This window comes from Pelodiscus sinensis, chromosome 5 (genome assembly GCF_049634645.1).
Source record: "Pelodiscus sinensis isolate JC-2024 chromosome 5, ASM4963464v1, whole genome shotgun sequence".
Taxonomy (NCBI): Eukaryota; Metazoa; Chordata; order Testudines; family Trionychidae; genus Pelodiscus; species Pelodiscus sinensis.
This window is the reverse complement of record NC_134715.1, coordinates 116257474-116284542: the sequence shown is the minus strand read 5'-3', so window position 1 is coordinate 116284542 and position 27069 is coordinate 116257474. Positions and strand designations below refer to the sequence as shown.

The window sequence follows — 27069 nt, the reverse complement described above, 5'->3', positions numbered from 1 at the left end:
TACATTTCCTTTGAATTTTTAATAGATATTTGAAAATAAGCTTTACAGGCTATTGTCTGAAGGAAGGCTAAGCTTATAACCTCACTTCCTCCTCTATTTCCCCTCCTCTATCCCTATGCCCTCAACTACCCAGCTGTCGTTTGTACAAGATGGATGAGCTCTTCTAAAACTAATTTACTTGAAGCTGATGTGCGAGCTCTAAACAAACTCCAGTTCACACATCAAATTCAGTCTTCAGAGCAATAAAAAAATACCAGCGTTGTGAGGGTTCAAAAAACTGGCTCAAATTTTCTTGTGTGCATATCACTGGATAAAAATATTAAGGCCAGTAGACTATCAGAACAAAGCGATTAACATAACCTGTGTGGAGTGACTCAGAAATAATTGTACATGTACTACCCTTTCTCTTCAGATCTGGTCATGGCAATCTGCTAGAGATCAGGGATTTGCCTACTGACTAATAACTGAGAAATAAACATTAAAATCTGATTTTGCATAATGACACACAGCCAGTCAAAATGCAGAAAATAAAATTGAGAAACAGGTTACTGGTATGGATCAATAACTACAACATCTTTGCCCTGGGATCTGCAGAAAACATTTTATTTCAGTATCAATGCTTATAATTCTCTGAGGCTATAATAGCCTTTTCTCCTTATGCTGCCAACTATTGGTACTTACTTATAAGCAACAGTAGGAGCTCTAGCATCAATAGAATGTAGGGTTGCTTGTGTTTTTGAACATTGTGCTGTTTAGGCAAACTCAGAGAGACAGAAGCTGAAATATCAGCTGTCCCCTCTCCACTTCAACCATTGCTATCACTGCTGGAGTTTCGCAAGGGGGAAATTTTAGGAATAATATGGTGGTGACAAAGTCAGTGGGTATACAATTACTCATCGACATGGCCTTCCTTCTCAGAGATGTGGGCAATTATTGGTCTCTGAAATACCCAGCAGTAGGTGAATTAATTTAACATGTCAGAATTTTAAAGTATGTAATTTCTGATCTGTCGCCCCTAGATCTGATTACTGATCGTATAAATCATTTGCCTTTTTCTTTATACTTTCAAAGAATAGTAATGGTGTGCTTGTAATGTTTAAGCTTTAAAATTTGAGTTCTTCTAAAGCACTTCACTGTAACTGCTACTGCTTGTGATTTTTTTGTTCTTATCACCAGAGCCAGTTTTATTTTTTCACAAGTTGTCTGTTTGAAAAGCTTAGAATGTTTACAACTGCAAAATAATGTAGAATTACATTTAAAAAACACAACCACAGAAGATGCAATAAAAATGTGACATTTCTAAAAAACTGACATACTATTCTTATCTAAGTTGCAAATAGCTGATGAATTGTCTAACCGGCCTATGACTTACCTTTTAGTTCTTATACCACGAGTCCACAGTTACAGTAGATGGATTCCACTGTAACATAAATAATTAAAGCTCCTTTTTCACAGTGGTGAAAGGTCTTTTCTTTAAATTATTTATGTAGCATTTTATAGTGCTCTATGTTAAGTATACTGTTGGTTTCCTCAGCTTGAAACCATAATGGAAAAGAATCAGTATTCTCAAAAGTATGTAAAATGCTACCAGGAATTGTTGGAGGAAGAGGCATTAGCTTGCCTTATCTAGGAAGAAGTTACAAAGGAAAAATGTCTCCCGCTGAGGAAAGAATCTTCATACAATGTGCTTTAGGTGATTACAGCTGAGTTTGGTATGGATTCAGAAGGATGGTTTTTAGTGAATGGTTTGAAGTATTTGGTTAAATGGCACCACAGTGGCTCTTACCAGCTTTATCCAGGTAATTTCTCTGGTGATTATGTATAATATCTTCACCTGTGACTGTAGGAATTTAGCAATTACCAGGAATATGCTAATCTGCTCATTATAAAAAAGGTTTGTCTGAAATATTATGTAGATTTTATTAAAGGATACATTCAAATAAATCATCACTCAAATATATTCTAACTTTATTCTTTTTCAAGTTTTAAATCAGAACTTTCAAAGCCAGATTATCTTTAACCTTTTCAGTATTTAATTGATAAGAACAATGCGTTTTCTATGGAATAGCACTCTGTTTTATAAATAAAATAATATAAATATAACTCAAAGTGTGTTTCATGCTTCTTATGAAGGATTTAGGTTAGTGTAGATTTTTATAAGTAAATTAGCCAGTCTGTATTATATGTACATAAACAAGAAAACAAAATTAAGCAGATTGCCTGTCCATGGAATGGCAGATTTCCTCTTCTTAATTTTTTTTCTTGAAAAATTGGAAAACTTCCTATACATATATCATGATCTGTGCTATCTGTGAAGCCATAAACATAGTTAGTTTACTAGATGTTTTATAGATACAGTTCTGGTTTTCCCTTTAAACAGTGGAATGTTTTAGTGTCAGCATTGTGATTCAGCTGTTTACATGTTGTACATTTACTAAGGTAAATAATTTTGAATCGTTTTTTCAGATTTAAGACTAGAAAACCAAAGTGGCAAATTGAACAACATTTTTTTAAAAAGCTCTTTGTCCATAGTATTGACTCAAGTATTGTTGTGATCTGGGTGGGAGTTACAGAATAAAAGAAAAAAGTGTTACTGTTTGTAATAAAACTTCACTTGCTCCTTTGAGAGATGGTAGTAGTGGTCCTAGGATAGGATGAAATAATATGCAGTGTAAAAATATCCTGAAGTATACTAACTCATAAAGGGTATGTCTATGTGTTACCCATTTATCCGAAGAACCCGCCCCTCGCGAGTCGGGGGGGGGGGGCACCACTTAACGTTTATGGCTCCCCAAGCTGTCTTTTTCCTTGCTCCACTTTATATCTTAGCACTCTGGATTGGCTGGTTCCTCTGACCCAGGAAGGGGGCTCGGGCCCTCCCTCGTGCTGAGCCCCAGCCCAGGGCCCTAAGGCAGGGACACGGGTCCCTAACCAATGGAGGGGGCTGGAACCCCTAAACCCTCCACTCTCGGGGTCTCACGGCCCTGCCCTGGGCTACTTCTTCCTGGCCGGCGTCTCAGGTTTCCCAGCGTGGGGACAAGCTTACCCGTGCTCACCTCCTCTCTGGAGGGGTGAAAGTCCGCACTCACTCCACGCCGCTTTCCCTCAGCCCTGCCTGCTCCAGGCACTTTTGAAAGGGCCGCTCCTCAGCGTCCCCAGCTGCCGCTGCCCCGTCCTGATTTGCCCTGCCCCTACAGGGTTCCCCGATGATGTCGCTCATGACGTCATCGAGCGGCACTGGCCTGGCCCACCGCCCTGCGGCCTCGGCCATCCCGGACGCAGTCGGCACGGCCCTGGGGTTCTCCGCCGCCGGCCTGCTGCCGCGAGGACCCCCCTGCGGCTGTTTGGCCCTCCCCCTGACGCGTCCCGTAGTGTGGGGCTGCACGGTCGGGCTTTCTGCCCCATCACACTACACATCAAAGTTAATTTGGAATAACAGCTGTTATTCCGAATTAACTTCCATTTCCAATTAAATTCGAAATAGCAGGGCGCTTATTTGAGTTAGTTAAACCTCATTCTACGAGGAGTAACGCCAAATTCGAATTAACTAATTTGGAATAAGTGTTGTGGGCCAAACCAGGAAAAATCTTCTCCCTCCTCGGAGCCCTTAAAGGGGCAGACTCTGGCCACAGTGCCTGTGCCAGCTCCAAGCCTGCCGGCCCAGAGCCAGCAGTCACTGCCTCGACCCAGTGGCCCCAAAACATGAGCCAGCAAGCCACTGGCAGCCATCCCTCCACTGCGCCTCAGGAGCAGTCTGCCAGCTCCCAGGAGCCTGCCAGGGCCCGGAGAAGGTGGGCACCTTCCTGGTCCAGGGCAGAGATCAAGGTGGACCGTACTCAGGTTTGGGGGATGCCCCCAATGTCCATGATCTCTGCACTAGACAGAGTAACGCAGCCGTCTATGGCAGGAAAGCTGCCAGCCTGGCCACCAAAGGCCACATGCAAACCCAGGAGCAGGTATTCATGAAAATCAAGTTGGTCTGGCAAGACCCCCAACCCTGAGCTTCTCGTCCCCCTTCTTCCCCTTGCCTCCCCTTTCCAGCTCCCTCCTCCCAGGTTTTGGTCAATAAAGAGAGTTTGTTTTTGGCAAGAAATATGTTTTTATTTGACATCAGGAAGGGGGGTTAGGGAGGAGTAAGGGGAAGGAGGGAGGAATGTGGCACAAACCTCCAGTGGGGGACACCAGGGAGGATCTTAGTGCTCCTCAGGGTGGAAGCTTTCCTGCAGGGCCTCCTGGATACTGACAGCTCCCCGATGGACCTGTGGGATGGCAGCCTGCAGAAAGTGCAGCCAAGCTCGCAGCAACACGTCCATGAGAAGCATCAGAGTGCCCAGGGGCAGCTCTAGCTCCATTTCGCAGAGTGCTGTGTATCCCGCGTGAGGGCAATCAGAGCACGCAGAGACACAAATGCTTTGCTGTCCCTCATCGAGGCAGGCAAGCAAGCAGGAACTCCTGAGAACCAGCTGCCGAGAAGAGGGGGGTGTCCCTTTAAGCACAGGCGTCAGCCTCAGGCAGAAGCCACACACAGACACTCCTGACCTGATGCCCTGCCTGACCTGGTTCTGGCTGGCCTTAAATCTGATTCTGTGTCCAGTCAGTGTGGATGCAGTATTTCGAATTAGCAAAATGCTAATTCGAACTGCATTTTGTGTGTAGACGTGTTAATTCGAATTAAAGTTCAGTTAGTTGGAGAGCTAGCTGGCTTTCAGAATTGACTAGGAACCAATTTTTCATGAGAACTTGATGTTCTCCTCAAGATGCCTCCTGAATTAAAGGTTCAGAGAACTTTCCTGTCCTCTCTGTTATACTTTAGTTTCTGTTCATAGACAGAGCAAAACTGCTGCATTGTTGTCATGTTCCTTTTTTACCTTTAAGAGGTTTTGATTGTTTATAGTTGTGTCTGAAAGTTTTCCATTGATAATTTTGGGGTTCAGCAAGGCTATACAAACAAGTCTTGTATATCAGAGCAGGATAACTTCATTGTGATGTATCCCCATGTGACTAATTCCCCCATAAGCCCATCAAGCATGCTTTCAGTATAAATACATTCGTCCTTAAATTTACTTGTATATACATCTCACTATGATTGTGAGTCTTGACAAGTTATAAGCTTTCCGTTGATACCTTACATGTTACCTTTTATGGATTAGTACTCTGTATACTTTTGTTTGGTGTAGTGAATTTATGTCATGCCTCAGGAGAGAATCGTTTGCAAAGATTAGAGTACCCATGCTAAGGAACTTTGTGTCACAATGGAGTATTTGGAGAGGCAATTTGAAGGATCAATCTGACTCAGTACTAGAGTGTGTAGTTAGATGTGACTAGCCAAGAGGATTTGTGTATACAAAGTAGAAATGGAGTTTATGGGACAGTAACTAGGTGTAATGAAGAACTAGCACTTGCAAGCGCGAAAGTAGGGTCTGGAGTAAAATGAGGAATTCTGAACGCTCCCAAAACTGTTTTGAGCTGAACTGTGATTATTACTTTCAGAAACCATTTAGGGATAGCTAAGAGGACAAGGGTTCAGACTGAGAGGCCATAGGAGAACTAGTGGAGACAGTACACTATATAATGTTTATTCTGTGCAATGAGAAGACAAATTTCAGACTCTTCCTTCTAGCTGACCCTCAGTTGCCATCTGTGGGTGTGTCTACACTACCCTCCTAGTTCGAACTAGGAGGGTAATGTAGGCATACCGCACTTGCAAATGAAGCCCGGGATTTGAATTTCCCGGACTTCATTTGCATAAGCGGGGAGCCGCCATTTTTAAAACCCTGCTGGTTCGAACCCCGTGCAGCACGGCTACACGGGGCACGAACTAGGTAGTTCGAACTAGGCTTCCTAGTTCGAACTACTGTTACTCCTCATTTCACAAGGAGTAACGGGTTCGAACTACCTAGTTCGTGCCCCGTGTAGCCGCGCTGCACGGGGTTCGAACCAGCGGGGTTTTAAAAATGGCGGCTCCCCGCTTATGCAAATGAAGCCCGGGAAATTCAAATCCCGGGCTTCATTTGCAAGTGCGGTATGCCTACATTACCCTCCTAGTTCGAACTAGCGGGGTAGTGTAGACATACCCTGTACTACTTCATCAGAGGTCTGTGCAAAGTGAGGTCATTTTCAAGTGTAAATTCACACCTGTTCTATTCTGAGGTGACCTTAATCTCAGTCACTGAAATGGATCATGGCACAGAAAAGTAAAATACTTATTAATACTTCTGGAAAAAAGGTTTATCCCATGTTTTCAGATTAATAAAAACTATTGCAGAAATCTATACAGATTTTGGAACAACATTGACTGTGATTATCTTCAGGGATTAGAAAGGAACTTTCAGTGTTAATTGTTTTTGAATAGTTATTTATATTAATAGATAAAATTTCCTTTTCTGAAATAATTTGAGTTTGTTAAATAAAATCTGTAAGTATTTAAAATTCTGGGACTATTTAAAGATAGTTCTTGTGGTCCAAATCAACTTTTTTGGGTGATCCATGCTATCACATAAACTATGAAGAAAATTAGTTTCTCTACATATTGTAGACAGTTCTGCTTCTCCCCTTAACCAAGAAAGTGCCTCTTCATATATGTGTCCAGTGTTCCCTGTAAACTGTGCACTTCTGCAGCTGCTCAGAAGAGACTCAAATGCTGCTCAGCTGATTAGCAGAGAACCCACAGCTTCTGGTGGTGCACATTCACACATGCCTCAGTGTGCACATAAAATTCATTCCATACATGCATGGAGAAAATTTGCATGTGGATGGAAAAGATTAGAGGGAACACTATATGTGTCTTAAAAGCTGTGTATGCAGTTTTTGTTTCTGTGTACTCTTTGGTCTTTTGTTATCTTGAGGGATGAGGAAACTGACACTTGTTAAATGTAACATTCTGAGAAATAATGTTTAACACCTAATATGATTCCTCCTCCTATTTCATGACATATCTTCCGGAAGGAAAATATGAATACATTTGGGGATAAAAATGTAAATTGGGTATTACTTGGTAAGACTTTTTTACTAGCTTTACCTAGAATATGGCCAGAAGGAAAATCACATTAACTATAATGATGTATCTGCTTGATTCCTGAGAGTCCTAAATATTACCGCCACTGAAAGTTTATTAATAAGTAGATTAATTTCATTCCTTCTCAAGCCAACTCTTTGACTACTTCGATTTGTTTTAATAAGTTACTATTTTGCTTATGAGGAAACTGTATTCTGCAAATAATTGCTACGATATAATTTAATATTTGCTAAATTAGAATATATATAATTAAAAATGAAATTTCAGAAAAGTTTTAATATTTTAGAGATCTGGTCACTATTTCATTATCACCTTAACTATGTGAATGCCTCTCAATGAAAGTTTATGCTTCCTAGGAGGAGGAGCAGTATTTTATAATATAGGCTATGGGTATATAGTTCTCATTTGAATGACAGAACTTTCAGAGTGGCTATAAAATATCATTTTTAGTGAAACTACTCCTTGTATGTAGTTGGATCTCTTAAGTTGGAAAATCCAAGCTAATATTTCTCTGAAGAGCATACTGTTTTTACTGACTTTGAATCTAATTTTGCAATCAGTTTACATTCGCACTAAATAATATTTTTGATAGTATAGTGTTTTCTATAATATTATTGGTTATGTAGCCTATTTTCTTTAAAGATACTTCTCTTTTCCTTTGTCCTCTACTATAGCCTCTTCACCTTTTCCTTTTTGTCTGTTTTTCATACCACTTTTTTCCTCAATAGGACTTAACAGGTTTTTTTCTTTATCACATACAAAAATAAGATATTTTAGGAATAGGAAAAACCACTTAACCTATTAGTAATAGATTGTACTTATATAGCACCTTCTACTAGAGGTATATGGAGAACTAGGGCAACCTTTGTTAGAGGATCATATCTTGCTTCTTTGGGAGTAATTCATCTTCTTTGGTTCCAAGTACAATAAAACCTGCGCTATCCGGAACGTAAGCATCCAGAAAACGGTAGAAACCGGCAAATTTCTGATGCTGGGAAAAGCAGAAAAAGGAAACTGTCCCTTTAAGTGCCGGGCCGCTCCTCAGAGTAGCGTGCAGCACGTACCTGGGGGAGGGGCAAACGGCAGCCGGAAGCAAGTAGAAAGCATTTCAGCTCCCTCTGCGGCTCCTGGCACCCCCGGCAGGCCAGCTCCCACTCTCTCCCTCCCCCCCAGCAGGCCACGTCCTGGTCCCCATATGGCTCCCATTTTCCTCCCTCCTCTGCCCCCCTCCCCCGTAGACCCCACACGGCTCCCGCCCTCCCTCAGATAACCAGAATTTTTAGGTTACTGGCATGCCCTAATCCCCGGGCATGCTGGATAACACAGGTTTTACTGTAGTTGTTTGTGTGTGACAGTGGCCACACCACAGGAAACTGCTTGGACAATCAGGCCAAACCAAACGAGGATAGCCAATAGGTCTTTTGTCCTCAGCAAGACAGGGAAACAGTTTTTCTCTAGCATGCAAAACTGTTCCGGTGGACTTGGCGGAGTAAATCAATTTGTGATTTCCTGGCCATGAAGGCACAGATTTTCTCAGAACTCTCATCCCATTAATATCTTATGAAATCTATTCATAATTATAATCATATCTTTAACTCAAGTTCTGCAATGATGAAACATGATGAAGCTACAGGTTAAGATGACTACTGAACGTCATAGCCACACTTCTTGGGTTTAGTGACAGTTCAGCTCTGTCCCCAGGGCAGCGGAGACATTCAGCAGCATCCACAGCAACTGAGCAGACTTTCTTTGGATAGCATTGCTCATCCTTTTTAAGGCAAAGTGCTAGAAAAGGTGCCCTAAAAATTGCCTGCCCCATAATATCTGGCAGACTACTGTGGCTGTTAGATTATCCTACAGTGGTCAACAAACAATAAAGAAGAAAAGACCCACTTTAGGAGCATTGAATGACGGAACCCTTATGGGTGATGCATGAAGGCCTGAGAGAAGAACAGCTCTTCTCTCCAGAATATTTACCTGCTATCAGATTGATATTGCGGCACTGAGTGAGATTAGATTGACTGGGGAAGGTTCCATCAGTGAGAAGGAAATTATACTTCCTTTTGGAAAGAAAGAGCTGAGGATGAAGACAGGATTAATGGAGTTGGATTTACCATAAGAATATCACTCCTGAGACAACTTCCTGACTTCTCTATTGGCCTGAATGAACAGCTCATGAAACTTCAATTTCTTCTGGATCCTCTATGGCACATCACTATCATTAGCGTCAATGTGCCTACAGTGACTAGTATAGTAGGAAGCAAGGAGCAGTTTTACTTTGGTTTGGACTTCATTAGATCAACCCCTTCATTTGACTAAACACATGCTGCTGGGAGACTTTTAATGCTAGAGATAGCAGTGGCTGGAGAGTGTGACAGGACAACATGGAGTGGGAAAGATGAACAGCAATAGACTCCCACCAGTGGTCTATACCTTACTGTGGAGATGCTGCATAGCTAGATAAGGATGGGAGACAGTGTTTGGAAGTAGTGTTTGGAAGTTCTGCCTATTTGTCCAAGTGGAAGCAACTTTTGATTTGCGTGACCTCAAAGGGAATTTAACCCATGTCAGTCCAGATTCCAAACATTTTGAACTTTTTGTTACAGTTGACATCTTTGAGCCTGGCCCCTTAGCTCCTTGAAAGTTCATTTGGCTATGAGAACTTGGGGGTTACAGTGGATGAGAAGCTGGATAGGAGTCAACAGTGTGCCCTTGTAGCCAAGAAGGCTAATGGTATATTAGGTGCATTAAGAGGAGCATTGCCAGCAGATTCAGAGATGTCATTATTTATTCAGCTCTGGTGAGGCCACATCTGGAGTATTGTGTCCAGTTCTGGGCCTCCCACTACAAAAAGGATGTGGACGTATTGGAGAGGGTCCAGCGGAGGGCAACCAAAATGATTAGGGGGCTGGAGCATATGACTTATGAGGAGAGGCTGAGGGACTTGGGTCTGTTTGGTCTGCAGAAGCAAAGAGTGAGGGGGGATTTGATAGCAGCCTTCAACTTCCTGAAGGGAGGTTCCAAAGAGGATGGAGAGAGACTGTTCTCAGTAATGACAGATGGTAGAAAAGGAGCAATGGTCTCAAATTGTGGTGGGTGAGGTCCAGGTTGGATATTAGGAAAAACTATTTCATTAGGAGGGTAGTGAAGCACTGGAATGGGTTACCTAGGGAAGTAGTGGAGTCTCCATCCGTAGAGGTGTTTAAGTCTCGGCTTGACAAAGCCCTGTCCGGGTTGATTTAGTTGGGAGTGGTCCTGCCTAGAGCAGGGGGCTGGTCTTGATGACCTTCTGAGGTCTCTTCCAGCTCTATGGTTCTATGATTCTATGATATCAGCTTTTCAGGAATCTTCTTTTCATGAAAAATTGGTGTTTTCAAATCCCACAGTAGAAAGAGTTCTGAAAAATATTGCAACGTCAAGAACATATAGGTGTTCTGCAATCTTTTTATATTTTAATACCTAATTAATTCCTACAGTGCCAGCAGTATCTGATCACATTTCAAATAGTGTCCTGAAAGGTGAATGTAGTCTTGCATTCAGTTGTTTGGATTCCGTTGCTTCTCATGTGAACACTTCAAGCACATGGATGCTCTTGTCCTAAATCATATAAGAATGTCCATTCTAGACCTGATTAGTGGTCCATTTAACTCAGTATACAGCTTGTGGATGTTGGCCAGAGCCAGATGCCTCAAAGAGAGTAAACAGAATAGAACACTTAAGTGATCCATGCTCTGTAAACCAATCCTAAATTTTTAGCAGTCAGATGTTTAGGGATACCCAGAGCATGGAGTTCCATCTTGGCTGACAGCCATTGGTGGACCTATCTTCCATGAACTTATCTAATTCTTTTTTGAACCTAGTTATTATTTTGGCCTTTAGAACATCTCATGGCAATGAGTTCCACAGATTGACTGTATATAGTGGTCTTTTGTTTGTTTTAAGCCTACTCTCTATTATTCATTTACTAGGGTGACCTCTAGTTCTTGAGTTATGTGAAGGGTAAATAATGTTTCCCTAGTCACTTTCTCAATACCATTCATGATTTTATAGATTTTTGTCATATTCCCCTTAGTCATTTCTTTTTTAAGCTGAACAGTCTCTTTAATCACTCCTCTTATGGATACTGATCCATACTTGTAATTATTTTTGTTATTCTTCTCTGTACTTTTTCCAATTCTAATGTATCTTTTTCAGGTGGGGTATCCAGAATTGCACACAGTATTCAAGGTATGGGTGTACTGTGGATTTACTTAGTGACATTATGATGTGAGTGTACTGTGAATTTATTTAGTGACATTGTTATGTTTACGGTTTTGTGTGTCCTTTTACTAGTAATTCCTAACAATCTGTTAGGGTTTTTTCTTTGTTTTGGACTTCCACTGCACATGAAGCAGATGATTTCAGAGAACTGGCTACAGTGATTCTAAGATAAGTTTGCTAAACATCCAGGATTGTCCTGGAGTCTCCAGGGATTGGAGATTAATCTTTAATTAAAGATTTTCAGCTGATGAAACCTCCAGGAATATGTCCAACCAAAATAGGCAGCCCTACTCCAGTATCACAGAATTATAGAACCATACAGTTAGAAAGGACTCAAAGGTCATCTAGTTTTACCCCCTGAAAGATGCAGGAGTTATGATGTCTAAACCATCCAAGACAGATGGCTATCCAGTCACCTTTTGAAAACCACCAGTGAAGGAACTTCCAAAAACCTTGTGAAGCAGTCTATTACAGGTATGAAGTTATTCCTGAGATTTAGTCTGAAACTGCCATCCTGTAATTTGAACCCATTGCCTCTTGTCCTGCCCTCTGTGGCAATAGAGGATAACTCTTCTCCATCTTTTTATGACAGTTTTTCAAATATTTGAAGACCAGTATCAGTATTCTTCTCTTTCTAAACTAAACATGACCAGTTCCTTCAGCCTTTGCTCATATGGCTCGCATTCTATCCCTTTGATCATCTTTGTCATTCACTTATGGATGCTTTCCAGGTTCACTACATCCTTTCTATGCAGTGGTGACAAAAATCATCTCTTGTGGCTTGCATGCTGTGTGTCTGTTAATACAACTTATAATTGTATTTGCTTTTTTCGCAACAGTGTCACAGTGATGACTTTTGTTGAGATTGTGATCCACCACAATCCTAGACCATTTATAGCAGTGCTTCTGCCAAGCAAGTTATTCCCTATTCTATATTTGTGTATTTGGCTTTTATTTCATAAGTGTAGCACCTTACATTTGTCTGAGTTCATTTTGTTATATATAGCCCAGTTCTCAAGTTTACCAAGATCCCTTTTAATTTTAGCCCTATCCTTCAAAGTGTTTGCAGCTCCCCGCTCCCTTGTGTCATTTGCAAACTTAATCAATATGCTCTCTATTGCTACATCCATGTAATTAATGAAATTAATAATTAGGTCCCAGAGAGGACTTTGCCCTTGGTGGGTTGTGCCCCAGTCACTGGGCATTAAGCTCTGTGAATCCTGTAACAGGCCTGTTAGCAACCCCTATGGCAGCTGTCTCAAGTGTCCGATGGAAGCACATATTAAAGAAATGTACCAGATTTGTAAAAATTTTTGGCCTTCTGTGCAAAAGGAGAGAGACCTCAGACCCTGAGCTCTCCTTAGAGAGCTCACTCTCCATCTGATGTCTAATCCATTCTTGCATAATTCTTCCAGCACCTCAACATTGGTGTGAAATGTGCCACCAGAGTTTACCCGGCACCACTCTTTGTTGCTGGAAAAAGAGAGCAAAGAAGCATGCCTCCCTGGTACCAACAAAGAAGGATCAGTTGGCAGCAAGCAAAAAGCCTGGCTTGGATCATCCGCCCACTCCAAAGCCCTACAGTCAGAGCTCTCCAGTTGAGGCTATTAACCCCATAAAAAGTCCTCTGTACTGCCCCTGCTCCCAGCAAAAATTCTCAGCTCCTATTGGCCAGAAACTGAGAGATTGGCCAGTGGGAGCTAAGAGATTTTGCTGGGGGGTGGGAACAGCACGAGAAGTCTCCTGTCTCCCTCTTCCCTCCCCAGCTGTCTGGAATGGAGAACAGCTGCCTTTTAAAGTGTGAGCTGTTCTTTGCCTAAGGGTTCCAGCGAGGCAGTCACAGACCAGATCCAGTGGCTTGGCGGGCCAGATCCAGCCTGCTGGCAGCCTCTTGTCCACCCCTGGCCTAGGATCTGGGCTGTAGAGCCCACCTGGGTGAGCTCAGCACTTAGAGCTGCTGACTACTGGCAACCTAGCTCTTCATATCAGCATCAGGGAACTCAGAGCAGTTTGCATGGCCTGTTAGGCATTCTTATCCCACCTGAAAGTCAAGGTGGTGCAGGTTCTGATAGACAATACTGCTGCAATGTATTATATCAACAGGTGAGAAGTGACCAGATTCTCAGCCTTTTTTCAGGAAATGCTCAGCCTTTGGGACTTCTGTGTGTGGAATGTACTCATCTTATCACCAACCATTTACAAGGATGATCTCCAAAAATGTCCTAGCAGATTGGCTCAGCAGGACCGTCTTGTCTCACCACAAATAATCCCTCCATCTGGAGGTGGTCAGTGTAATCTTTCAAAGGAGAAGAGCTCCCCAGGTGGACCTGTTGAAGTGCCACCAGTTCTTCTTCATCCAGGGTCTGGACTAAAGTTCCCTTTTTGATGCCTTCCTCACCCCTTGGGCAGGGATGTTTATGCACCTTTCTGTCAGTGTTGTTGATTCATAGAGTCCTGGTAAAAGCATGACAGGTCGAGAATCCTATTCGTGACCATTGCATGGCCCCATTAGTCCTGGTTCAACGTGCTGTTGGATCTGTCAGTAGCCACCCTTCTTCCACTGCCTCTTTGACTCCACCTGTGTCACAGAACCATGGCAACCTGCTGCATCTGAACCTGGTGGCATTGCACCCGATGGCTTGGCTGATGTGTGGCTAAGTGTGGATGAAAGGGTGGGTTCAGCCCATGTTCATTAGGTTTTGCTCATCAGCTGGCAGCCTTCCACTAGGGCAACTGGATGAGTTTTACTTATTTGGCCTCAGAGCTGTACCTTTTTGCTGAGCAGGCCTCTCTGCAAGACATCATGGACTACTTGCTGAATCTTAAGCTGAATGTCTTTCACCAAGGTCCAGTTGACAGCCATCTCAGTGTGGTATTTGGGGTCATGGCGAGGTCTCTCTTTGCCCATCCCATGACAGCATGCTTTTTGAAAGTGCTGGAGCACTTCCACCTACACATCCAGGAGCCAGTCCCCCCTTGGTACCAGAATCTTGTGATATCTAGGCTCATGGGTCATTTCTTCAATCTCTTAGTTTCCTGCTCACTCCTGCTTCTCTCTTAGTCATTATCACGTTGACTTGTAGGATTCCAAAGATCAGGACATTCATTTCAACCTTGTCTTCACTTAGTGGAAGATTGACACTGTGGAGATTGATCTCCCAGGAGTCAGTTTAGCAGGTTCAGTAAGGAACTGCTAAATCGACGGCTGATCACATTCCCGTCGACTCGGGTACTCTACTGCTCCACCCATTGATCCCCCTTCATCCCTATGGTGGGGACACATGTAAGTCGAACTCTAAGGTATGTCGACTCCAGCTCTGCTATTCATGTAGCTGGAATTGTGTACCTTGATTCACATTATCTACCTTCCTGTCCCCTGTCAGAGTTGCTTGCAGACTCTTTGTCACTCCCTGGATTAGGGATGCTAAGTGTTAACCAACTAACTGTTTACCCAGTAAGTATGCACCTTACCAGTATGCTTACCACGGTAACGAATTAACTGGCGGAGTAACCAGTTAACTGGCCTGGCTGGAGCAGCCCAGCTCGGTTGGAGCAGCCCCTGCCATGGCATCACGGTTAACCAATTAAACATTCCGTTTAGCCAGTTAACTTTTTAACTGGGATTTTTAAGCTGGCTCCCCACAAGCACCAGCAGCAGCGTGGGCTGGCAGAGGGCTCCCCGGGAGTGGAGTGGAGCACAGTGGCTACAGGCCCCACCCCACGGGATGATCAATAGTTGTGTAACCACTAAAATTTGATGCAGTTACACAGTTATTTAGTTACACATTAGCTACTGAAACCTCAGTCGGGGACAGTTCCTCAGATGTGCCTCCTAAAAACAATGGGTCAGGCATGGAAATCTCCCCCATGCCCTCTGCAGTGAGGATGGATGCAAAGAATTCTCTTAGCTTCTCCACTATAACCATATCTTTTTGAGAGCTCATTCAGCACCTCAGTTGTCCTGTGGTGCTACTTACCAATTGTCAGGCTTTATGCTTCTGATGTACTTTTTAAAAATGTTAGTGTGGGTATCTTTTACTAGTTGCTCTTCAGGTTTTATCTAGGACTGCTTTAATACTCCTGGGGGAATTCTGTGCAAAAAATTAAAATTTCTGTGTATAATAATTTAACATTCTATAAACACTCCAGTTTAAATTATTCTGATAATTTTTTTAGTTTGGAGGTGTACATTTAGCATTAACTTTGTTGTGTTTGTAAATATTCCATTTGCAATTTGCAGCCATTTTATGTTTTAACTGTTCCTTTTAATTTCCATTTCACTATCTTTTTCATTTTTAGTTCCACTTTTTGAAGTTAAATGTTACTGTATTGGGTTTCTCTTATGTTTCCCTCCCTTCACTGATGTTACATTGACATATGGTCATTATTCCTGAGTGGTTCAACTATATTCACCTCTTGGGCTTGATCCTGTACAATTACAATTAAATCAAGAACCCTTGTGGGTTGCAGGTCAAAATGCCCCAAGAAGCATTGATAGTGACATTATCGAGTAAGTTGAAATCCCCCTTTATTAATTACATATTCTCTTAGTATTTCTAATTCCCCTGAACATTTCAAAGTCACTGTCACCATCTTGGTGAGAGGGTTGATAACATGTGTGATGGACTGGGTCACAGAGATTCCCTTGAGACTGTTACCTGATGGGGTGATCACAGCAGCCCTTTGGAGCATACCACCATCCTGTTTTGCTCCACCAAAGACACAGAGTTGGGGATCACAGCCCATAGCAGAGGAGCATAGTCGCTGAGACCAACTTAGCTCTGGGAAGGCTCAGTCACAGGCACCTGACACAGCACCAAGGTGCACAGCCTCAATAGGACCAGAACCCCAGATAAATTTGTCTTACTCTGCATAAAAGTTTTATACAGAGCAAGCTTGTATCTATGAAAGAGAGAGCACAGCTGGTGTCCGCCGCAACAATTATTTAAATTGGGTTAATGATAAACAAAGTGATTTTAATAAATATAAAATAAAAGATTTAAGTGGTTGCAAGTGACAATAGAACAAAGTACGTTATTAATCTAAAAAAGCAAAATAAAAAATGCCAACTAAGCTTAATAGTCATTTTCGTAAAGCATGTTTGAGTTAGGTAACTCATATTAAAAAATATATTTCCATAGAAATATGGAGATGCAATGTTACAGTGTATTCCCACTGCTGTTTTTTATTGTTCAAGCATAGCCTTCTATCCATAGAAATTCTATGATAGTTTGATTAATTTATGATTTTTACTGCATTTAACTTTATGCTTTCTTTCACATACACCAGTTTGATCTACTCTGTGATTACTGTATGTTTTCTACCCTGGTATTACCCTGTTCCATTGATTATCTTTATTTCATAAAGTTCCTGTGATGCCTACTATATCAATATCCTCATTTATTTCTAGGCACTTTCATTTGCCCATCTTAGCATTTGTGTATAAGCACTTGTACATTTTGTCAATATTCCATTGCTTGCCTTCAAGTGTTATATTTAAATGGACTCATATATTTGATTTTTTTTCTCACTAGCTATAATTTGTACTTTACCAACTTCTTTCCTATTGTCTTTATAAATATAGAGTTCTCCCTTTAATAAATGTATCCACAAGGGAAATCTCTGTCCAAACCATGTGCTCCTGTGTGCATGTCGGCTTTCCCCAGCTTTTGGTTTCAAAAAATCACTTTAATCTTTTAACTTTTTAAATTTTACATTGCCAGCAGTTTGGTTCCATTTTGCTTTAGATGGAGCCTATCCTTCCAGCATAAGTTCCTCCTTTCCCCAAAAGTCTCCAATGACTAATAAACCTGAAACCTTCCTCCCTATACCTTTGTCTCATCTACACATTGAGACCTTGGAGTTCTGCCTGTCTCTCTGGCCCTCCATATAGAACTGGAAGCATTTCACAGATTACCATGGAGGTTGTGGACTTTAAAGTCTTATTAACCAACCAACCAACCAACCAACTGTATTTGACCTTCAGCACATCTTTTCTACTTTTCCATGTGACACTGGTACCCACATGTACTATTGCACCAGTTCCTCTGCAGCATTGCACATAATAAGAACACATGAACAGCCATACTGAGTCAGACCAAAGGTCCGTCTAGTCCAGTATCCTGTCTGCTAACAGAGGCCAATACCAGATGCCCCAGATAACAACATGTAATCCTTGCGTGATCCCTTCCGTCACCCACCTCCAGAGAAACAGAGGCTAGGGATACCATTCTAACCCATCCTGGCTAATAGCCATTGATGAACCTAACCTCTGTGAATCTATCTAGCTCTTTTTTGAACCCTGTTAAAGTTCTAGCCTTCACCGCATCCTCTGGCAAGGAGTTCCACAGGTTGACTGGGTGCTGAGTGAATCTGTCTAGATGTCTCATGAGATTTGCAACCTTTACACCCAACTGGCAATTTACATGCAGTTTTCCCTGTCATAAAAAGCCCAGCTACTTATATATAACAATCAAATTGCCCATTAGAATTATCTTATATTTCCTAGTAACTGGAGTTCCTTCCTTAGAAGGAATATCTTCAGTGTGAGAGGATACCATGACATCATCTGGAAGGAGGCTCCCAGCAATGGGATTGTCTTCTTCCTCTCCAGTTCAGTGTGCTCCTTTCCTAAGACTTTCATCCTTATAGCACAGAGGCTGTCAGATTGGGGATGAGACTGCTTGATTGTGTCTTTGAAATTTTCCTCTGAGTACCTCTCTGTCTTCCTTATCCACACTAGTTCAGATACTGTGGTCTCAAGATGCCATATTATGTCTTTGGGGGACATGAGCAACTTGCACCACAGGCACACATACAGCTCCTCCCTATGAGGCAGGTAATCATATGTGCTACATGCAATGTAATAAACTGGACAGTCTCTCTCTCATCCCCCCGTCCGTCCCCCCCCCCCCACCCCCCCCCGCTGCTAGACTTCTGCCTGTAATAATTTTACTCCTATCGGTATTGTGGTTTTTGTTTGTTTTGGGCGTGTATGTTTGGACTTAGTTTAGAGTATGTTTCTTAGGTGTATTTGGGTTATTGTTGTTTTTCACCTACAAAATCACCCTTGCAATGAACAACATCTATCATCTCTCTTAGCCTCTATAGTTGAAGCTACTCTTTTTTGTTCTTAAATCACAGCAACATCATATCACAGCTTTTAACATAGTTCACATATATCTGTTTGATAATGAGAATATTTTTTCAACATTGTTTTGTGATATGTAGATGGACTAATTGTTTCCTTACTTTAAATGTTTGTTTTTTACTAAGTTCAGATTGGAAATATTTTTAGCTACACATCTTACTTTGTTTTTCCAAAGAGAATGAAACATTATTTTTAGAAACATTTGAATGGTGTAGTAAACAGAGTTATTGCTTCTTTATTAGCCTTCCAGAGAAATTTTTAGGAGCAGTAACCCTTTAAGAAGAATACAGCATCCCCTGAGTCAGAGAGGCTGAACAGTAGCAGTCTCTGAGAAGACCGTTACCATGGGTTGCTTGCCCCTGATAGCTCTATCTGGAGGTCACTAGCGCCCCAAGTTTTCTTGCAATCTTTTTGTTGCTATGGATAGAGCAGGAGTGAGTTCCTGCCAGTGTCAGAAAGTTTGGAGTGGGTACTATAATGCTCTGGCTGTCCAGGGATAAGGAAGGTATTGCTGGGACTGACTGATTACCTGCCCCTCCTTACTGACTTGCATCCTTTCCCACATTTTCTATATTTAGTAGTCAATATCCTTACCTATACAAGCCAATTCATAGAGTTGAGACTGAACATAAAGCTTTGTTGCCTGGCATTATTGACACTGCCTGGTGAATTATGGATTCCTTTTAAAGAACCAGTACCATTGGAAAATTCTGAGGAGAGCTGTAGTCCCCTGATAATCATGAAAAGATGGGGTACTCCTGGAGCATATCTGCCCAAAGTGCTAGTTTAGAGTGGTGGGCACTGGAGATTGTCTCCCCTCCTCATGGCCCCTTGTTGCTTTTGGCAGTAGTGGCTGCCAAAGAAGTGCATATTGCCCTTACAGTAATTTAATTATCTTTGTAATTGGATAGGAGAGAAATTGAAAAGCTATTTTTCAGTGTAGTTGGTGCTATAATAGTGAGGAGTGTTTTGTGAAGTCTTTGCTACTGTGAACATCAATAGGTGTCATGAAAAGCCTGCTAAAAAGTTACTAAGGAAAAGATAATAGAAAAAGAATGGGTTTTTTTGTTTTTTCAACAGAACTAAACAGTAGTGATTTAAAAGACTGTATCAGTGACAACAGCCTCAGTAGCAATGCTAGTCTTCCCAGTGTACAAAGCTGTCGACGTCTCCGAGAAAGAAGAATTGCAAGCTGGGCCGTTTCATTTGAACGTCTTCTTCAAGATCCTGTTGGTGTTAGATATTTCTCTGTAAGTAGTGAGGGGCAAGAAGGGGGCTTCCAAAAGATCTATTATTTCTCCATAAAATAGATTGTAAATCAGTTTCTGATGTGCTTTAATATTGGTTTAAAAGTCAAAAAGAAATGTGTATATTTTAGATTTTAACTCTTAAATATTAATCATTTAATTATTAAGAATTATTATTAAATCAGATTGGAAACGGGTTTAACAGGCTTTACCACGGATGTCAGAAATTATCTCTCTTTTCAGTAAAGTGGCAGCCTCAAGTACTATATTCAGAAAGGTTTTATTCTAATTAAAAATGTTAAAAAAATATAATAAGGCTGATACCAATTTAAGCAACTAGCAAGGGTTGGGAGGACCACTTACATGAATAAAGAATTGCACTCTAGGGAAACTTTTTTGCTGGGTCCATTGTACCCTGTTGGAAGTTGAGTTAAAGATAAACAGTTTCCCTAAAATGTAACTATTTTAGAATAACTAAAAATTATTTAAATCCTTATTAAAGTCTTGTTCATTAGTCTGTGAACTAATCTCATGCTGCAAAGTTCTAAACAGTCTTTCTACATTGAAATACATTGATTGTAACTTGATTCAGTAATGCAAATTGAACAAGTTCTGAAAAAGGGAAACAGTGAGTATTTGGCAAATCTGATCCTAGATTTAGGTTCTATTTTAAAAAAAGCCTGATTCTGAGACTAATAATAACATTTTTGTTGCTTAAAAGATTCCAAATTTGTACAAGCTCCAACCTCTCCTCCCTTTTTCTCCCCCATAAATATGTCGTTTTAAAATGTAAGAAACTTGACTTTATTTTGTGACATATGTTTTGTATGCTTATGTTTTATTCCTAGGAATTTCTACGAAAAGAGTTTAGTGAAGAAAATATTTTATTCTGGCAGGCCTGTGAATATTTTAACCATGTACCTGCACATGACAAAAAGGAGGTAAAATCTCTCTCTAGATAACAGTCTGTCTGTCTGTGAGCCCGTCTTTCTATGTGTCTGTGAATCTGTTCAAGATCTCCTCCTAAACTGTAAGAGCTAGGACCACCAAATTTGGTATGCAGCTTCCTTTTATCTAACTTAAACCAAGGTCAAGATTTGGTTGTGCCTGGAAAATGGGAAGTGCTAGGAATGGGACTGTTTTCCATAACATGGAAAGGGAGGAGGCAGAGAGAGGAGAAATGCAAAAGGGAGGGGCAGAGATGAGGGATGCAATACTCTGAGTGGCCACTGGGTGGGGGAAGCTGCAGCACCATGAGAGTGGCCAACAGAGCTTAGGCTCTGCCATTTTGTCTGCCCCCAGACTGAGTAAGTAGCCCCTCTCCCAAACTAGGGATGTTAAATATCAGTTAATTGAATAGTTGATTAATCTTGTGAATTCTTATTGGTTACTTGACTATTCTATAGTCCATGAGGGGTGGGGCTGGCAGCCTGTGCACTCTGGCCCCATTCCCGAGGATCCCCCTGCCACTCCGCACTACATCCTGTCTCTCAGAGGCAGCAGTGTGTGGTGCCAGACGGAGCTGGTCTGCTAGGGGAGCCGGTTTAAAAACCAGCTTCCCTCACAGACGGGCTGCCTGTCCAGGGGGGCCTGAGCCAGAACTCAGCCAGGCTGCTGCCCACCTGGTTCCTAATACAGAGCTGCAGCAGGGTAGGTCCCAGACCTGGTGCAAGCCAGGACTGAGCCGGGCTGCTGGTCACCCTGCTAAAAAATTTACTGGCAAGGGGGAGGAAGGAAATGCATGTAGTCTATAGCACTAACCTATAAGTTTTTGCTTATCAGTTAATCGACTATATTATTACATCCCTATCCCAAACCTGAAGCCTGACCCTGACTAGCCCCCGTGAAGAGCCTGCAGGCCATGGGGGAGACCCGCTGGAGGAGGGGGCATCTCCCAAAGCCCCCCTTTGGAGATACTGCAGGCTGCAGGACGGGCTGCTGGAGGGGGAGCAGCTCCCAGAATCTGGTCCCTCCCCAAACAGCCTGTAGATTGGGGGCAGCAGGAGGCCAGGAACAGCCCCCAGAGACTCACCTCTACAACAGCCTGCAGGCCTTTGCGGGAGGGGTGGGGAATGGGATGGTGCTCTGCAGGCCAGGGGCAGTCCCAGGAACCTTGCCCTCCCCCAAGAGCCTGCAAACTACAAGGGGTGCCACTGGATTGGGTGGCCCCTGGAGCCTAGCCCCTCCAGATGGCCTGTGGGCCTCAGTGGGAAGTGCTGTAGGAGGGTGCAACCCCTGCAGCCTCACCTTCCCCTTCTCCCCCAGACCACCCGCAGGCTGCGTGGGGGAGAGTGGAGGGCTGTTGGAAGGGTGGCAGCCTCTGGAGTCCCATCCCCCCCAGACTGCCTGCAGCCCATGGGGGGGCAACTGGGGAGCACCCGCTGGTAGGGGAGCACTGCCCCAGCCCCCTGGGAGGAGATGCCACCTGCGCAGCACCTCCCTCATAACCACGGGTGGCCCTGGTAAGCTCTCCCGTCTCTCCCCCCCCCCCCCAGCCCTCTGGCTTGAGCCCCAAGTCCTGTACCTCCCACTTGCCTTGACTTCTGCACTCATACCTCCCAACTCTGTGCTCTAAGCCATCCACCCTCTGCCCCTTTTCACCTCTGAACTCTCATTCCAGCCTTCATTTTTGAAAAATACTATCATTGAAATAAAGCGTTTATATTTTTAAAAAAAAATTCAGTTAATTTTCAGAGGCTGGAAATGGGTGACAAGAGAGGGATCACTTGATGATTCCCTGTTCTGTTTTACTTCCTCTGGGGCATCTGGTATTGGCCACTGTTGGAAGACGGGATACTGGGCTAGATGGACCTTTAGTCTGACCCAGTATGGCCATTCTTATGACCCGAGCAATGCCAGCTATATCTGCTAGTAATGCTATATATTCAGGTACAAAGTTGCTAGCCAAAAGCTGATGCTCTGTCAAGACAATTGAGATAATTTGGTTTGTTGTTAGTCTTTGTCTTGAGGTTCTATCTGAGCTGGGTTAGAGACAAAGTCATTTGTTTAAAGGACTCTCCTGGGGACATGTCTGCTGACAGAGGATGATAAAGGGTGCAAGTGCCCCAGGACCCAACACGTCAAAAGACCCTGGGACTATTGGCTGCTACTGCAGAAGTGATGGTGGCTGGAGCCCCTGGCCCTTTAAATTGCTGCTGGAGTGCTGTGCAGCATGCTGCGGGCAGCTCTGAGGGCTGGTGTGCTCCAGGTGGTGCTGAAGGCTGGCTGCCCCAACTTCCATCCCTTCTGCCTGAGGCTCCACCCTTTCTGGGAGTGCAGAGCCAGCCCTCCCACACACCTTGCCCAGGAAAATCTTATCAGCCCCCCTGCCTGGGGATCTGAGTCCCATGAAAATATCTCCTATAATCTAATTGTAGTTATATTTAGGACTCTGTGCAAGGCCTTTTTATTCCATTTAATCCTTATTTGAGCATTTTGTGGGGCATCCTACTTTTGTAGAAATATAGGACTGGAAGGGACCTAGAGGTAATCAAGTTGAGCTCCCTATGCTAAGGAAGGATCATTTAAACCTAGATCCTTGACAGATGTTGTCTAATCTGTTTTTTTAAAACCTCTGATGTTGGAGATTTTATAATCTCCCTTGAAAGCCTATTTTAGTGCATAACTATAATTAGAGTAAAAAGTTTTTGTAATATGTAAACTAAAACTCCCTTTTTGTTGATTAAGCTGATTACTTCATGTCCTTCTTCAGTGGACATGAGCAACGCTTGATTGTCCTCTTTATACCTACCCTTTAACATATTCGAAGACTATTATGTCTCCTCTTGGTCTTCCTTTCAACAAAACATACTAAGTCTTTTTATCCTTTCCTTATAGATCAGATTTATTAAACCAGTTTTCTTTATGGTTACTCTTAGGATTCTCTCCAGTTTGTCAACATTGTTCCCTTTGGGATTCCACTATTTCACACCAACTAACTACTGATAATTATACTGTATCTTTAAATCAGTTTTACACCCACCCTATAGTAATTTTGTCCATACCACATTGCCCTTCTTGTGTTATGAGAATATCATGTAAGATTGTGTCAAAAATCTTTCACTAGCATTTCTCATGTTTTTCTGAATCCACCTCAGGGCACTGAACCTATTTTTTTGTTTTTGCTTGTTGTTTCTTGGATTATATTCAGAATTCAGTTGCTTATAAAAGAAGCATGTAACAACTAGATTCAAGATTTTTTTTAAAACTGCTGACATTCAAAAATATGGTTCATTTTTACTACCTTCTTTAAATTAAGTTTTAAAGAATTTTTAGTGATTTTTTTTAAAAAAGCACTAAATCACAAGCTTTTACTATATTTTGATGCAACATTTGACAGTCTAACATGTATTATTATTATTATTATTATTATTATATTTTGAATATTTTAAATTGTATTGCAAATTTTCTTGATTGAAACATTTCTTTACTTAGGAACTGCTCTGACACAAAATATTTGTAATGTTAAAAATTATGGCAATTTAAATATTAAGAAAGGAGATGTTTACTAAAATTGCAAAAAACAGTAATTCCTACATTTTAAAATCTCAACAAAGGAAAACAAAAGGATCAATATGGGGACAAAGAAATCAATGTTTATTTGAAAGATTGAAAAATTAAGCTCCTACATTTTCACAAGAGGTCAAATTAAGTCTTCCCATGTACTGAGACACATAATTTCTTCTCTTTTCCCTTTTGGGAACAAGAATGTACAGAAATAGCATATTTAACTTGCCCTTGGATTGTTCCAAACATATCAGAAGCAGAAATCATACCAGTGAGTGGGGCCACTGTGGCTAAAGAAGCACCTATTGAAGACAACGCCGCTGCAGAGAAACTAAATTAATTCTTTGCATTGGTCTGCACTTCAGAGAATGTGAAAGAGAGTCCCACTGCTGAGCCATTCTGTTTAGGTGACAGATCTGAGGAACTGTCCCAGATTGACGCATCAATAGAGGAGGTTTTGGAACAATTGATAAATTAAACCATAAGAAGTCACCAAGACCTGATGGTTATCACCCTATAGTTCTGAAGGAACTCAACTGTGAAAGTGCAGAACTGGTATGTAATCTATCATTTAACTCAGCCTGCATCAGATGACTGGAGGATAGCTAATGTGATGCCAATTTTTAGAAAAGGTTCTAGAGGCATTTACAGGCAAGTAAGCCTAATTTTAGTACAAGACACAGTGGCTGAAACTAGTAAAGAATAGAATTATCAGACACATAGATGATCACAGTTTGTTGGGGAAATTCCACATAGATTTAGTAAATGGAAATCATGCCTCACCAATCAATTAGATCTTTTGAAAGGAGTGAGCAAACGTGTTCAGTGTGATCCAGTGCTTATCGTGTGCTTGGACTTTCAGAAAGTCTTTGACATGGTCGCTCGCCAAAGGCTCTTAAACAAGGTAGACTGTCTGGGATAAGACACACAGTTCTCTCATGGTTCAATAACTAATTAAAAGATAAGGAATTAAATGGTCAGTTTTCAGAATAGAGAATAGTAAATAGGAGTTCCCTCAAGGCTCTATACTGGAATTTGTGATAGGCAACACATTCATAAATCATGTGGAAAAGGTGATGAACAACAAGATTGCAAACTTTATCAACAATACTAAATTTCTCAAGATAGATACAAAGATGAATGCAAAGAATTAGAAATGGATTTCACAAAACTAAGTCACTGGCAACAAAATGGCAGATGAAATTCTATGTTAATAAATGTAAGTAATGCACATTAGGAAATAAAATTCTAACTCTACATACAAAATGATGCAGTCTAAATTAGCACTTATCACTCAAGAAAAAAGACCTTGGCATCATGGCCAGTTCTCTGAAAATATCTGCTTAAAGTGCAATGGAAGTCCAAAAAGCAAAGAGACTGTTAGGAGTCAATAGGAAAAGGTTTGATAATAAAACAGAAAAGACAAAAATGACTCTATAAAAATCCATAGCACAACCACACCTTGGCTACGTCTACACTGGCCCCATAAAACGGAAGAAGCATACAAAGCAGGTAAGTCAGAAAAGGGAAATCCGTGGGGGATTTAAATATCCCCCGCGGATTTAAATAAACATGTCCACTGCTTTTTTTCCGGCTTGGGGAAAAGCCGGAAAAAAGCGTCTAGACTGGCGCGATCCTCCGGAATAAAGCCCTTTTCCGGAGGATCTCTTATTCCTACTGTCAGGTAGGAATAAAAGGGCTTTATTCTGGAGGATCGCGCCAGTCTAGACGCTTTTTTCCCACTTTTCCCCAAGCCGGAAAAAAAGCGGCGGACATGTTTATTTAAATCCGCGGGGGATATTTAAATCCCCCACGGATTTCCCTTTTCTGACTTACCTGCTTTGCATGCCTCTTCCGTTTTATGGGGCCAGTGTAGACGTAGCCCTTGAATATTGCATACAAGTATATTTGCCCCATCTCAAAATAGATATATGAGAATTAGAAAAGGTACAGAGAATGGTAACAAAAATAATTTTGAGTATTGAACCGCTTCCATATGAGGAGAAATTAAAAAGACTGGAATTGTTCAGCTTAGAAAAGAGACAGCCAAGGAGGGATATGATGGATGTCTATAAAATCATGAATTGTGTGGAGAAAGTGAATAGGGAAACATTATGTACTACTTCACATAGCACAAGCAATACTAGTCACCCAATAAAATTAATAGGCAGCAAGTTTAAAGCAAACAAAAGGAAGTAGTTCTTCACAGAACACATAGTTAACCTCTGGAACTTATGGCCAGGGGATGTAATGAAGGCCAAAAGTATAAGTAGGTTCAAAAAAGTTAGATAAGTTCATGGAGGATCAATAGCTGCTAGCCAAGATGATCAGGGATAGCCCACGCTCTGGATGGTCCTAAAAATCTGTCTGCAAAAAGCTGGGACTAGGATACAGGGCATGGATCACTTGGTTAAATGCCTTGATCTGTTCAGTCCTTCTGAATCATCTGCATCTGCACCTGCAACTGCTGGGAAGACAGGGTACTGGCCAACTTGACCTGTTGGTCTGACGAGTATGGCCATTCTTATTTTCTTATAATGTCATGTTTCGTAAAAAATAAATTAATGCTGATATGAATTCTGTTGTTTAGCTTTCTTACAGAGCTCGGGAGATCTTCACCAAGTTTTTGTGTAGCAAAGCTACAACCCCAGTTAATATTGATAGCCAGGCACAGTTGGCAGATGATATTCTCAGTGCTCCACATCCGGATATGTTCAAGGAACAGCAACTTCAGGTAGCTATGAGTATTTAACTGTTTTTTAATCTATGTAATTTACTTTTTCTTTTACTGTGTATCACAGTGAATGCACTCCCCATCCCTTCGGGGGAGGGCACTTAGGGGCGTGGACATCACGCCGTTGGCTGCCGATCCATCAGCGATCTCCCTTAGT

General features: G+C 41.8%; 1 protein-coding gene across 11 annotated transcripts in view; it reads left to right on the top strand.

Moving 5' to 3' along the window:
* The window catches only part of RGS12 (regulator of G protein signaling 12), a 169432-nt gene that overhangs the window by 83750 nt on the left and 58613 nt on the right, over positions 1 to 27069 (top strand). For 7 of the 11 annotated variants that reach the window (XM_075930830.1, XM_075930829.1, XM_014576072.3 and 4 more), the window contains 4 exons: positions 11210 to 11242; positions 19506 to 19675; positions 20521 to 20613; positions 26769 to 26912. In XM_075930830.1, the coding sequence (XP_075786945.1) occupies positions 11210 to 11242; positions 19506 to 19675; positions 20521 to 20613; positions 26769 to 26912 (440 nt within the window). The remainder of the gene's footprint in view (positions 1 to 11209; positions 11243 to 19505; positions 19676 to 20520; positions 20614 to 26768; positions 26913 to 27069) is intronic. The other 4 variants (XM_075930831.1, XM_014576078.3, XM_014576080.3 and 1 more) reach the window with 1 other exon arrangement.